Source organism: Triturus cristatus, chromosome 7 (assembly GCF_964204655.1).
Source record: "Triturus cristatus chromosome 7, aTriCri1.1, whole genome shotgun sequence".
Lineage (NCBI taxonomy): Eukaryota > Metazoa > Chordata > Amphibia > Caudata > Salamandridae > Triturus > Triturus cristatus.
In genome coordinates this window covers 606,603,256-606,618,530 of record NC_140590.1, presented here as the reverse complement: position 1 = coordinate 606,618,530, position 15,275 = coordinate 606,603,256, and the positions used below count along the sequence as shown (strand labels likewise).

The 15,275-nt window shown below is 40.2% G+C and overlaps 1 protein-coding gene across 1 annotated transcript in view; it reads right to left on the bottom strand.

The window, feature by feature from the left end:
* Window positions 1-15,275, bottom strand: part of ANKFN1 (ankyrin repeat and fibronectin type III domain containing 1) — a 1,480,122-nt gene that overhangs the window by 413,108 nt on the left and 1,051,739 nt on the right. Inside the window, exon 11 of the mRNA XM_085614412.1 lies at window positions 8,383-8,499. Within this exon, the coding sequence (XP_085470538.1) occupies window positions 8,383-8,499 (117 nt within the window). The remainder of the gene's footprint in view (window positions 1-8,382; window positions 8,500-15,275) is intronic.

Sequence of the window (15,275 nt, the reverse complement as noted above, 5' to 3'; positions counted from 1 at the left end):
CTCAAAAGACAATGGGACAGGCCCTTTCTAGAAAGTCCCTCACCTTCAGAATCTTCTGACGCACCACCTCTCCCCTACCATCCAACAAAGGGCTCATAAGGCAGTAATTGAAATCTCATGCTAAAACTTGCTTATAGAATTTCTAAATATATCCCTGTCTCCATCCTCACTTACTTCAGTTTATGGGGTTCCTTCCTCAAGTCACATGAATGCATGAATTAAACTGTCAATGCCTGAGGAAGCTGTATCAAGCTTCCATCTTGTGCTATGCTAAATCCAAAATGAATCTCACTAGTCCAGGCAGCGATGCTCGATGCTCTCCCCACACAAGGAGGTTGGTTACCATACAGGTTCTCTCATTCACCATTCTTACAAACACTCGACACACACAGGAAATGTCAGTGCTAGAGTCTTTGTGTTATATCTCAGTGGTTAAATGGTTGGATTCAGATTGCAATACTCCCCCAAAACAGAAAGAACTTCTGCTCAGGACTATACATTTTCAAACATTATAATGCTGCCACCATTGCTGCATGTCAACAACCCAGGACGTGAATTGTCGTCCAATGTTATTAAGTTGCCTAGCTTGTTGCACACCCTCCAAGTCACAGAACAGTTTTTAGACCTTGCCTTTACCAGGGACAGTTCTAGATCTCCATGAAACAGCTGGATTAGCACACTAGCAGGGCCAAAAAAAGACAGGTTACCAATTTCACATGCAGTTGAGTCACTCAAGGCATGCTCATATACCATGAAGGGAACAGTCCCATCCTGACAGACTGCCTTTCTAACTCAGACTTCATTCACAAGTCTATCATTGGATCATTTTACAAATAGGAAGAAAAGTCTAGCTGGGTTTTTATGTTGCATTCCTGCTTTATGTTCTACAATAAAATCTAGGCATTATAAAGGTCTGGATTTTCACCTGTCATTGCCATCAACTACTTGAGGTTTGTGATCTGTCTGGACCACAAGTATTAGAACAAAAAAGTATGATTGAAATGTCCGCAGACCCCATACTGTCTCAAAGCATTCCTTTTCTATGACAGCCCAGTCAGTTCTGTTCTCTAGGAAGTAATCTTCCCCTAAAGAATGCCACTGAACATGCTGTATCCTTAGCATTGAGTGGAGCCAGTAGTGCTCCAACTTCCTTATCTGAAGTGACAGTCTGTACAATAAATAGCTGACCATAATCATATGACACTGCATATTGCTGACTTCAGGTTCTCAGAGCCCCTCTGACACTCTGCTGTAAAAATCACTTTCTTAAGCTGCTTCTTTGATCTCTGGACAGTTAAAGGCACAATTATAAACCCATAGTTGGACACAAAATTCCTGCCATATCCGGTGAGTTCTGGAAAACCTCTCAGCTAGGCTCTATGCAGCGAGTACCTCACACTCTAAAGCAGACTGTATCTTAGCCTCCAAAGGGTAGATTTTCCTGTTTCCCACCTGATGAGCAATGTGACTACAGAGGATTCTGTTGCCTCCATTGTCATTTTTCCTTCCTGTATCCCAATCAACACCTGTTCTAAGTGCTTCAGGGGGTCCTTCCATCAATTGCTAAAAGTAGCAATGTTTTTAAGGTAGCATTCACAAAAGTCCTTTAACTCTGACAGAACATAATTTACCAGGCTCAAAATGAATGGCCTGAACATTCTTAAGACCAAAATGCATGACCCCAAATTGGTACAAGCCCTAGGCTCAATTGCAATTGCCAATATATGTTGGTCAGATCAAAGATGTTCAAGCAGTGGGCATCAGCTAGCCAATCCACCAGTCCATCAGCTCAGGGAGTCAAGTGTTCATCAATCTTGCCGACATCATTGAGGGCTTGGCAGTTCACACAAAAGGGCAGGTCTTGGGACCCTTGCTATAGCAACAGCACATGTGGACTGTCTACGGTGTACAGGAATGCTCAATCACACCCAGGTTCAATATTTTTGCAAACTTTACTTTGATGCATTATTGAACCTGACCTGACCTCCTGCTGACCTTCTTGTTCACTGGCATGCTATCCACTGTGTCTATGTTGTGCAAGCAAACAGGTGTTAATACTGTGGTCATTGATGGGAAATTGTCCCAGTCTCTCGCTGTACTCTTCTTACTGTTTGGGAATTGATTTAGTGACAGGTTTACCACTTCAATGGCGTCATCCTACTCATCACTGTGCAGTAGGTCAGGGAGTCCTCCATTGTACTCTTCGACCTCTTCTGTCATTGCCAGGATGCCTGGAAGTATGGCTTCAGCTGACTCACATGGAACATATTCTTTGGTTGGTGTGAAGAACCTGTGTAAACCAAACAGTTTACTTCAGAAAACCTCTTAGTCTTTACTACCTTGCCTGACCCAGACCACTTTTTCCTCAAGTGTCTGAAACCATCAGCATCTCCTGAGCCTCCTGGTGCCCTGTCAGCATTGCTTTCTAGTTGTACAATTCCTTCATCAGCCCTTGTCTTGCCTGAACATTTTTCTTCACCTTACTCACATACTGTGTCATACTTTCCCTGAGGCCAATCACACAGTCCAATACATGCCTTTGGGGTGAGTTCCCCATTCCGTCCATTAGATCTCTGACTAAGATAAGTCAGCCATGCACTGGGTGAGCAAACAGAATTTTGAAGGGTCTGAACTAAATTCTTTCTGTGGAATGTCTCCATAGGCAAATGTGAGACATGGCAGGAGAAGGACTTACTTTGTCCTAAGGGTCTCTGGAAGAGTTCCATCATTCTACTTTGGTCCTTCATAAACCACTCTCTCAACCCACTGGCGTATGGTTGGTATGAGATGGAAAAATAGCAGGTTGCATCTACTTTCTCCATATCTCTTTCATATAAGAGGAAATAAAGTTGCTTTCTGGAATCATACTCTGGAAATTCCACCCTTGAAAAAATTCCTAGGTGTGTTCTGGCTGCTACCATAGCAGTCGTGCTCCACAAAGGTACCACCTCTGAATAGCTGGTAGTATGACCAACCGCAACCAAGATATACGTATTGCCTGATGCACAGAGGGCATCAGTAGGACCTACAATGTCAATGCCCAACCACTCAAATGTAACACTTACTACTGACAATGTCACTAGTGTGCATTGGTCTTACCCCCTGACTTACCATTCAATCAGCACGTAGGATAGGTTCTACAGAACCTCTCTGCATGCATTTTAACACATCCCTGACCAATGATATAAAGATTCCTACCTATCGTGGGTCTTTTCAATGCCCAGTGACTTTTTCAGGGTACTTTGTAGGCTGGTGACAACAGGAAATTCCTGTTTACTAGGGTAATCAATAGTCTCTAATAACTTCTGGCTCAGGTTTCATAGTCTCACTGTACAGTACCTCGTTCTCCCAGCCAAATGGTTTCAAATCACTCTATGGCTGACCTGCTCTTGGGCTTCCTTCTGAAGTCCAGAAAGTGCATTGTACTTAACTTGTTCCCTTTAAAATTCTTCCCCTGGAGGTTCTCCAAAAAAAACTGCGTACTGCATCCCAGTCTCCAATACCTGGTGTGCTTTGGGTGCCTCAAATGCCTTTCGCTTTAGAGCAGGGCCATAAGTGTCAAAGCCTGTGAATTCTCAGTATCTGTCATAATCCACTCATTACTCTTCTATGTCCTGTGGAAATCTGTGATGGTTCTGGCCTATTACTGAAATTATTGTGCAGCCTGTGCCGCGGTTTGCCACTCTGAAAAAACAGGGATGCGCCATATTCACAAATATGTGGTGCACCCCTGCGTTTCCCCTCGCTCTGGTCCTAAATCTAGCTGCCTAGTGCCAACACAGGCACCCTTGTACCATGGCACTAAGATGTCTGCGTTGGGGGAATGATTGTGCATGTGCAGGAAGGTGTGACAGTATCTCTTATATGAAAAATGGGGTACAGGACCTGTCTCTTGTGCTATTAGTTTTTTCTGCATGATGTTGTTAATCTATATTATCTGTGCTTATGTTGAAGACAATTAAAATTGTACATACAGCAAAGCCTTTTTACGTTTCACGTTTCACCTACCAACAGCTGTAACTGTTTTTCTGTGAAAAGACCAACTATTTCACCCTATCCATAGAGTGGACATTGTGTCTCCCCCCTCATTCATGGTTCGAAGACATTCGCACACATTCTTGTGTTTGTGCCTCTCAAGAAACATTTTGGTCTCACCATGTTTTAATTCAATGATATGTACTCAGGATCTTACACTGCAGTGCACATGGGACTCTTATCTCTCCCTCTCGTTCTCTCCATGCTCCCCCCCTCATTTCCAACTCTGCAATGAATATTAAAAAATTAATAGACTCTAGGCTTTATCATTGGTTTTTAAACCATTACATGGTGGCTGCCCAGGAGTGGTACTACATGCATTAATTCACTCCAGCCTTCTAGGAATGATTTTTCTTATACATTATGACCCTAAGTATGAGTTGCTCATTAAATTTGAAGCGACTTCCCCCTGTTTACAAATGGGTCAGAATTACAAGTTGGTTTCATTTAAAACATCTGGCAATTATCGGAAGCATTAAAGAACTCAACATTTGTTAAATTTCAGCAGGTCAAACCTGTCAAAATGTAACCAGGAAAAGCATACAGTATTCACTGTATCATGTGGATTTTGGTGCCTTAAACAACAAAGTCTGCATGTTATTCCCAAGAAACTCATAATAGGTGCTAATTATCCTACCCTAGATAACGTACCCCCTGGTATCGTTATTTACCAGGTACGATAAATTGCACCTATACTTGTAATCAAACCCTAAGAAAAAATTATGCTGAATGGCGGGGGTCCTTGTACACACTTGCGCAGTGGGCATTGTAGAAGTTCTTTTTTTTACAAAAAAGCAATGGAAAAATGATTCCAATATACCTGCTGTAAATGCGTGTGCATACCTGGTTGCCATCCTAGAATGATTTTTCTAAAAGTAAAAGAAAATCTATTCCAAGATCGAAAACAAAGGGATGCCCAATGTGCTAGAACACAAACCAGATGCAATAATACATAAGAAACAACAGTGGTTCGCTGTAGACTTATTCACAAAAATAATACTCAGTACGTCAGTGGATGAAGCTTCTATCCACAGTACAAAAATGCTCAAAATATGCAATTATAAATTAAGGTGAAAAAAGTGCAATATGATTAGAAATAGACAGGTGATGGAGCAAGGTTTCGTAAAGAAGAAGGTTGCTTGGATGCAATCCTCTCAAATAATGTGTAACAGTTTAATCAACCTGTTTGTAAATACTAATAATTGCATTACACACGTTATACAGTATCTAAGGGACGCTTGCCTATGTGTATTACTAACCAGTAACCCGAGTGTCATTAAAATTGCTGACAAAACGCGTGAATTTCACTGCGCATGCATCTACTGCATCTACGTAGTATGACGTTTTCTATGTTTGGGGTGAAACTTTTGCAGCTGCGCAATAGCATTTAAAATGGCCGCTTGAAACTCACATGTTAATGCGCATGCTTTGCTTAAACTAAACCTTGCAAGTTCTACTAAATTGCTAATGCGAAAGATATGTATAAGTAAATGGGATCAGAGTAGTGATAAGTGGTATACAATGAATTCATTTATTTTCGTATTCTAACATGTTTTTCTCTGACTTTATTACTAGTTCGTATTTGGGCCTCAGAGGGTGACTGAAATCCCTACCCCACTTGGTCTGGGCGCACGCGCACTAAACCCTGCCCAGAACCATGATGACACCGTTGAAACCCAGCCAAGATCAAGCTGGGGAGAATCTCATGAGAACTTAACCCATCGACCCGGACAAGAGCAACAAATATTACAAAGTGTATAAATTGTATTGATCATAATATGAAATGTGTGTGGGAATAAAGCTTTGGGAAAGTAAATTAAGGGGTGGAAACATAGAACAAAGAACCTAAGTAAAATATTACATTTAACATGGTGTGATGAGCTCACCTCCTTGCCCTGTCCAATCAGAAGTAGGGGAATACACAATATTGAAACATTTGTGGGTGGTACACGAACAACGAATAGAATAATTGAGGTAAGTTAGTTAAACTGTCACTGACCCGTCTGAATCTCACCCGACACGTATGCTGCCACAGACGACCTTGCAGATGCCAGCGACACTGCTTGAGAGACCGAAATACTGATCGATAACCCAATCATCTAAAAGGGGAATCGCAGAAGAAAGATCAAGGAGAGTAGTGCCAGAGAGGGGTGCGATGCTGGCGTTGCACTTAGAAGAGGTCACCTTCTCAGTTCTGAACCTGTCCTGATCCTCTGTCTTCCACCTGTCCCGGTGGACTATATCTGGCCCCTCTTCAAGGAGTTGGGTTCATCTATCACCTTAGGTAAATATAATTCTGTGAAATCTGTCCTTGTACCTGCTCTCTTTTTCTCCCTTTACAGGTACTGTCATCACAATATTGTATTGAGACTTATTATTTGACTTAAACTTGATTTCTTTCCTGAATGAAACTCGATGTTAACATGTATTTGATCTTTGACTCACAAAAAATTATTAATTAGATAAAACTTTTAAAACTCTTTGAGTCTGTGATTATTGGAGAAAACCTTTAATGTTATTTTCTGCCTATACTACTTGCTACTAGATTCATTGACCAGAGGAAATTTATCGTCATAGAGATTGGATTGGTAAGATTTGGGTAAAGATAACAAAATCTTGCAGGTAAAACAAAATTGACTCTGGTGGTACTACTAGCTATTGTATGAATGTTTATGGGCCCAGGTGATGATATGGTGTGTGAGTAACCCGAGTTGGTAATCAGCTGAATCACAGGTAAAGGAAGAATCTCGGGTAGTGTATTTTTTGTTTCTCAGAAACAAACCATTCCATTTGGGGTTTGTTTCTGACAAACAAGAATAATCCTGATTGGACCACCTTAATATAGCAGCCCACTTAGCATTACAGTTTTGATGAAAGGTATCCAATGCTGGTGGAAGCAGAGTCACCAAATTGATGCCAGCTAAGTTGGTAAGGATGTCTTACTTGGTGGGGTCAGTGAAGGCCAGTGCCTTTGCTTCATTGGAGAATGGTGGGCCACCAACCCACCTTTAAATCAGCCCTATGTGTACACCTTGCACATAGGTCAAATGGAACACAAAGACGAGTGTGCCAACCAAGTTCATGCGAATGGGGCTTCAAAACACTAGAAGAGTAATACAATCATATGAATTATCAGTGGATCTGAAGGAGTTTGTTTGCACAGTCAATTTGTTTAATTAAATCATGGCATGACGCACCCTTAAAAGCCAGTCTGCAGGTACCCAGGCTTCAGTGAAAGGCTTTGATATCCAGCCCAGTTTTCTTCTTTATACAACTACACCATAATCATCTGTTGCTGGCCCCTAAATGTATGCAGCTCACTAATATGACTGATACGTTAGAAATACAGTGAGTTTCTATGAATAGCTAGATTGCAGGTGCTGTTTTTGTACTTAAAAGCCCTATTTGTAAACTAAGGTCTCTTGATGAAGGGTTACATGGGTAGGATGAAATGAAGCTTTAAATAAGCAATGTCCTTCATTCCCTGTAGACTCTGTTTGGAATTCAGCTTATTTGTTCAAAAATGGTTTTAAATGATCCAGTTGCAATGTATGGATTTCTTGGACATTAGGATAGTGGGGAAAAATATACAAATAAACTAGCAATCACCATTAGACACTTAGGCCCAGGGGTAACTGTGATGGAGTACCCACTCTGCCAAACTTATAGTTTGGATGACCTTAAGTATGGAAGAGACAGACCTTTAGCCTATCACTTACCGAGTAGGGCCGTCAGAGGTTTGGCCATTTGACTGACCTCCCTGTATAGAGTGGGTGGTCAATTGGTAGTTTTCACTGTCCGTCACTGCCGGGTGAGACCTGCCGATAAGGGGCAGTGAAAATCTCCCATGGTGTGGGAACCATTAATTTTTGTGTGAAAAAAATTAAATCCAGCTTTAGGAATTTGTTTTTGAAAATACAAAAACATGTTTAAAGTTTGACGGACGGTACGATCATATTCAGGGTATCATCCTGTAAACTTAAATACATTGACAAGAACCTCTGTGATATGGATTCCTGCAAATGTTAAGGGATATCCAATGAGCCAACAGATATCTCTAAATTCAGAGTACCGTTACTCTGTCAGGGCGATCAACTTTTTTAGTCTGTTGCCCTGACAAAGTAAATAATATACTCTGAAGTCTAAATCAGACCCCAAGTTCCTAAAAGGGAATTGAAATCAACTGCACTTTTCTCTGCAGCAGTGTAGTGGATGTTCAAATTTCCATATGCTGACAACTGGATCTAGTAAACTCTATGTAGAACTAGTCAACAGGAATCTTCACTAGAGTATGCAACTGGATGAAGCTTCATGCCTGCATTATTCTACTGAACATGTTCAACTAACCTGTAGCTGTGCTGCTGCAGCCATCATCTTTTGTCTGGCCTGAAGTGCTGTTGAAGACGACATGGATATGGACATACTTTGCCTCAACCATCTGATATCATCCCACATACAAGACAGCTGGAAAACATACAGGACCACATTAGAGTACAGTTTGATTTGTTCACGCACAACATGTAACGTGTTTACAGGCAATGACATTAAATATCCAGGTCTGAGAACAATATCCATAAGAACAAGACTTGTCCTGTTGAAAACGTTTCACGTGGATGGACCGGAAAAACATTAAGCATAAGTTCATAGTAAAATAAATACGATGATATAAAATGGTTTATCAGTTGCAAAAACAACAAAAAACACTGATATGACAGTGAACAGTAAACATTTCTATGCTATCTCAGTATGAATAAATACAGGAGCATGCATGTAAAGAAAACAACCAACTTTATTTTGGTCAGGTAGTTGTTTTAGTATGAATACTAAAATAAATTATTTCAATTGAGAATTTTCCTTTTTTACTCAATAATCTCACAGATTGTTCTATTGTAAAAGATCTCAACATGAAATGTTTTCTCATAATTAGTCACAACTTCTCATTTATTGAATGTTGACTAATTCTCTGCCCTTTTCTTTTTAAGTACTGCTGATCTATATGCCATCAATCATTCATAAGACGGAGTATAAGGTGGAACCTAAAAACCTTTTAGTATCTTTCAAAAGTACATAGTGTGAAACCTGTTAACTGTAAATCATTAATTTAATACATATATGGTTGTGTACACATATGCGGGATTTGTATACTCATAGATGAACAACTTTGTCTTTTAAAAGAAGTATTGAGGTTCTTGATATGCGAATAAAACTTCAGTGAGCCATTGTTCCTTAATATTATAGTACGGCTTGTACTTCTCAAGTCAAACTATGACTTTCTTGGACAACATAGATGTCAGGGTTGTGCCAGTCTGATTCCGTGCACACCCTCAGGATATGTTGGCCTGTATCCCTGCTAGTCCACAGTGCACCATCTGCACCCCTAACCGTATACAGTAACAAATGTGTGTGTAACCTCACAACATGAGAACTCTGATCTTCCAAGGAAATCATGGTAACGGGATCTAGAACGTTTTCGTTTGGACCCCCATTGCATACCCAAAGAAATACTCAAAATTCAACAAGGTTTTTCAATATTTATTGAGGCATTGTGATTCTTGTATATAATTAGGGCTCCCAGTTTTATGGTATTTATTTTTTGAGATTTCCATATGTATGTAACCATATTTATTTTTGTTGATTTTATCTGTATTTATCCATATTTATTTTGTGCTTGAAGTAAACAATTATGCTGTAATGGGTATATTTCCACATTTATTTAATCAACAAATGTTCACCGACGTTCAAATGTCCAATGGATTGTAGTTGTTTACAGTACCATATAGTCATTGGAAACCATTTAGATTGTAGACAGCTGCACTGCTGCAGTTATTTCAGCTTCATTGGAAAACCTCTAAAAATGTTTTAAGCTTACCTGCCAGTCAGTCTGCACAGGGTTACTGACCTAGCACTCATGATTGACAGTGGAGAGTATCATCCTAAAGAAAACCAATTTTCTGTTTTTATCTGTATTTAAAAATAAATACATCCCCGAAAATAGATGGTTTTCTGTCACCATTTATCTGTAAAAATATGTGAAAAATGGAAAACGGAGAGCTTTATATATAATATGTGTGCTGCGATAATCAGTAGAATGAAACAGAATAGCATATTTAGCATGGAGAACAGTGAATAGGATTCCACATTGTAAAATATCTGTGGGCATATAATTACTATGTATAGTGCACTACTACCTAGCGCACCCTAACCTAGTCTTGCCTAGGTTGGGTGATCTGCCAAATTCCTGTTGGATGGACAAACTCCCCATTACAGAAAGTGTCATCAGGCTTGGAGATGGACTTTGGTGTAGAGATGGAGATCCTTCGTGTTGGTAAACAGAAATCAGCTGAGCTGGAATCTCGGCATGCAGTGACATTGCAGTATCAGCCATGTGGCCATGTCACAACCCCTGTCAAGCCGCAGTTGTTTATTCTAGTTTGATTGCTTCGCTCCTACCAGACAATAACAATAATAACATTTTCACAGTGAACTTTATCCCTTGTACTGAATGTTCAATGTGTTGTGATAGTGTGCCTACGAAGTAAAAATACAAGGAATGCAGATTCAGAGAACATTATCCTGCATTGTCATGCATGCAAATGTATATCAAAAAGTCATTGTGTGTAAAGAAGGCAAGTAAAGCAACATGAGCATGTCAATGTTGCTGATCCTTACCAGGCCTATCCTGACCACATGACAAATAAAGTGGTCTATCCAACATTTCTTTTGACATTTTTCAAAGGAACCCCTCCAAAGCAGGGGTTTGGTTTTGAAAATTGAAAAGTGAAGGAATTAATATTAATTAACACATTATCATGGCATGTGATGCCACTAATGTGTAGGTAATGTTTGTTACACTTATGCAATCTCATTATTTTATTTCCTTTTTAATTGCCATAATCCAAGTGCCCTACATCTGAAATATATTTTATTATATTTAGTTTCATTTACCTATTCAGTTAATCACCCACGACTAATTCATTAAGTACTTAAGTATTGTAATATTCAACATGGGTCGAGCTCATAAAATAGCAATTAATCAAGCCGTGAAATGCAGCATTATGTAAATAAGCTGATCTGTCCTTGCCTGTCTAAGTTCTCTAACATCTTTTCCCTACTGATGGAAGATGCCCAAGAACAAAGTGAATTCCCAGAATTTGAAGTTGTGAAAGTTCATCCAAAGTTCTTCTTCCGTAGTTCCAAGGCTGGTGATTGATAACATTAGTACTCGCTCAAGAATGTATAGACTATTTGTAGAGCATATGTATTCAGCTAATGGAGGAGTAAAGCTGCTGGTCTAGGGGTATAACAGAGGCCCTTCCAGCACAAGGGGGACTCAAACCCACAAGGAGGTCTCCAACCCTTCAAGGTCAAAGAATACCTTTGAAATATGGGAGACTCTGGAGCTGATGGTTCCCCTTATCATGTAATACCAGTGAGGTCGACCCCACAACCTCAAAGACAATACAATGCAAGGAAGCACAAATCTTTGTCTTGCAGTATTCTGTCCCCGGGAAGCATTCGAATGTGGAGCGTGGGACTTCCCACGCATCCACCCAAGGGTATTAGGGCATATTTGCCATTAGTGGTAGACCTGGGAGTGCATCAAAATGCTATTCCTCCCCGAAGGAGGTGTAACAAGGAAAAATATCTTAATTTCTACTAATTTCTTCCTCCTTCTATAGCATGCATAGAAAGAGGAAAATGCCTTTCAGGATTGTTTTTGTGCAGCAATATGTCCCTTCCTGTACAAATATAATACTGCTGACAATGTGGGCACCTTTGGGCCATGGTGCAAGGGTGCCTGCATTGGCAGTAGGCAGCCAAAAGTGTGCCAGTGCAAGTAAACAACAGGAATGTACTGTTAAATACTGCACTTTCCTGCCCTCCTATGGAGAACAGCAAGGTGGGGCATTGCGCTGCATGAAAGCATGATAAATATGCCCCCAGGTATCTGTCATAGTAATGAGTTAATAAAGGGCTTTCAATATGCAGGTTACACATGTTGAATTGAGCAATCGAGGAGGGACAAAGCTACTTGGAGGACTGGTGTAGGCAAATCTCAACCAACAACAGCATTGATCGCAAATTCTAACAGCAATCAGTAGCCAAGGTAGATTGTATCTGGCTGCTGAGCCACTGTTATAGTTGCTGAAGCCCTGAAGGAAAGGAAAGTGTTAAAACCATACAGAATTGGACCCAGAAATAACAGGCCCTTATGGCTGTTTCCCATTCTGTAGGGATTAAGTCATAACATGCAGATTTAGGCTTGGATATCATCAGATTCATTGGTTCGAGCTGCTCAGTATTTACTCACCTAAATCTACCTAACTCTTAATGTGGCCATAATGATAGAAAAATCTGTATATAAACTACACCATCTGAATTAAAATGTTTCGGGTGGCAAAGATGTCAAAGCTGTACATGTTCAGGAAGTTCTATGTTTCTATGGTCTGGCTTAAAAGCACAGCTGTCACCATACAATTATGTGAGAATAACAAGAGAGGGAACATGTTGGGAACCAGTATTGGGCAGATGTTGCATGCTTCCACAACAAATGTGTTTGCCTTCCACCAGCTGTGATCATTATGTTTATTTACCCAGTTGCCTGTGCTTGAACTTTCAGGGACACACACATGAAATTATAATGCTGTTATAAAAGGATGTGGCTTAATGGTTAGAGCAGTTGCTCAACATCATGTGATTCCAGGCAAATCACTTAATCTCCCCGTGCCCAACAAAATTAATGTGTCTGTCTGTTACGCGACTAATTCTCATAACTGATGCTCATATAAAGTGGTCTGATACCTTTAGGTCAAGTTCGAGTTATATAACCCCCCCCCCCCCCCCCCCCCGCCTCCATAAAATGTGTCTCTTTAACTAGATCATTAATAATGTATTTCTGGCAGCAGCACAGATGGGAAATGGAGAGTCATTAGCCTACATGGATATTTAGGTCTAGTTTCATAGAGCAATTGTCACCTCAACTTAAAGTCCCACTGAGAGAGAGGCGTAAACTCCACTCACATATTGGTGCCCCTGAGTACAGAATCTGATTGACCTGAATCTATGTGCTTCAACCAAAAATACTATAACATTGTTTACAAAGGTAATTGTCAAGTAATAGAGTACCTGCAAATGGATATTACCCAAGCCACCACAAAGTGGCAGCAATTATGTATTCTATGGGCTGGGGATTTTAATTGTATAATTTGTAAGTACAGTTTTCAGCGTAGTTGTGGGCTGGAAGACACTGAGGGTCAGCCCTTGGCTCATTTTATTCACTCTCCTCATGGTGAAGCCCAAAACTCTATTCTCATGGCAAATGATCGAAGTTTTTTACACAATTATGACTGCAATCTGTTCTCGTAGTATCCAACCTTCATTTGTGGTGGTAGGGTCAGCTCTATTGATTTCATGCAAATGACAAAGAATTTTACCACTCTCGTTCAGGATTTTATGGTTCAGACAAACTGTGCAAGTGATCACTATCCTCCTATTGTTTCTCTTAATTTAAAAACAAAAAAGGGGCATAGTGATGAACGTCCGATTCTTTAAAACCCCAATAAAAGAATTAGATTGAAATGGGGACAGGTAAACCCTTTAAAATTTGAGGAAGATATTAGTATAAGTAACTATAATTTAATAAATGGGTGCTTGCAGCTAGATTCCTCTCTGGCAGAACTGGTTCAACAATTTGAGTTACTATGCTGTGACATAACCCTGAGGCTGATCAGGAATGTCACCCAAAAGCAACCCTTAGAGGCGCTATGGTTTAACACCAAATGCTCCAAGGCCCACAAGCAATTAAAAAGTGTCCTACGTGTCATCCCCTGTGATATAGAGTTAATTAAAATCAGAAAACATAGATATAAAAAGGTGAACGGATATAGGAAGACGGAACTTATGAGGATGGTGTGGAAGGACTTGGAAAAAGCAGGCTCTTTCAACGATTCAAAAATATTTTGGGAAATTATAAATCGCCCATTGTTTACCAAAGATGTGAGGCAGATGGACTCACTGATCTTAGGTGAAACATGAGAAGCCCACTTTTCCAGTATTTTGAAACCCTTCCACAAGGTGATAGAGGAGGAACCAGGGGAAATACCCATTGATTTAAATTTAGCCATACAACTTAGTTTATCCATCACAGTTATGGAGGTGGAGGTGGCTTTCATGCAGGCCCTCTGTCTGAAAGCTCCTGGCCCTGATGGAGTGCCTCTTTAGCTTTTTAAAAGAAATCCTAATCTATGGGCACCTCTGCTAATGAACGTTTTTAAAGCAACCATTATCGGCACATAGCCCGCGTCATGGAAGGAAGCAATTGTGGTGACCGTCTTCAAGAAGGGTGATAGAAGTGACCCGGCATGTTATAGGCCCATTTCATTGATTGATGCTGCAGCAAAGGTATTGAGCAGGGGCCTTATTGCACATTTGGAAGATTGGGAGTCCACTACAGAGACCATGTCTAATACACAATACGGTTTTAGGATGGGTTGGGGTACATCTGAACAATGTCTTGACCTGTCCCTAATTATCAGTAAGCATGTGAGGTCCATGAAGAGCTCTATCCAACTGGCTTTCATGGACTTATCTAGTGTCTTTGATTTTGTCAATCGGGATAAATTATGGGCCATGATGCAAGGTTTCATTCCAACACTACAGCCACTATAAGATATGGCAGTAAAGGGGAAAACACTCACCCAATCATCTCAACAGAGGGTGTTAGGCAATGAAGTATCTTAGTCCCTTTTCTGTTTTTAATTTACACAAATGGGCTGGAGGCTTTTTTAAATAGGGAACTAGACTTGACCAAGATTGGTTATAAACCTGTTCCTCTATTGTCATATGCAGACAATACGGTCCTATTGGCAAGGACAGCTATAAGGTTGCAGAAATCTCTTGATGCTTTTACTGATTTTATGACCTCTCTTGATCTAAAAGTTAATTTTATCAAATTGTATACAGTGGTATGTGGCCCTAAGACCGCAAAATCTAAAACTTTTATTGTCCAGGGAAAGAAGATAGTTAAAGTTAATCATTTCTCATAGAGGGGCAATTTATTTAATGATCAGATGAAATGGCAACCACTTTTAATCACTAGGGCGCAGCAGACAAGTAGGACTGTGGGTGCAATATTCCGGTTTGTTTGTGAATAGGGGCACAAGACTGTAAAGGAATTAATTAACATTTACAGAGCTAAAATCCCAAAACAATCCCTCCACATGCCAAGATCATCATTAAAG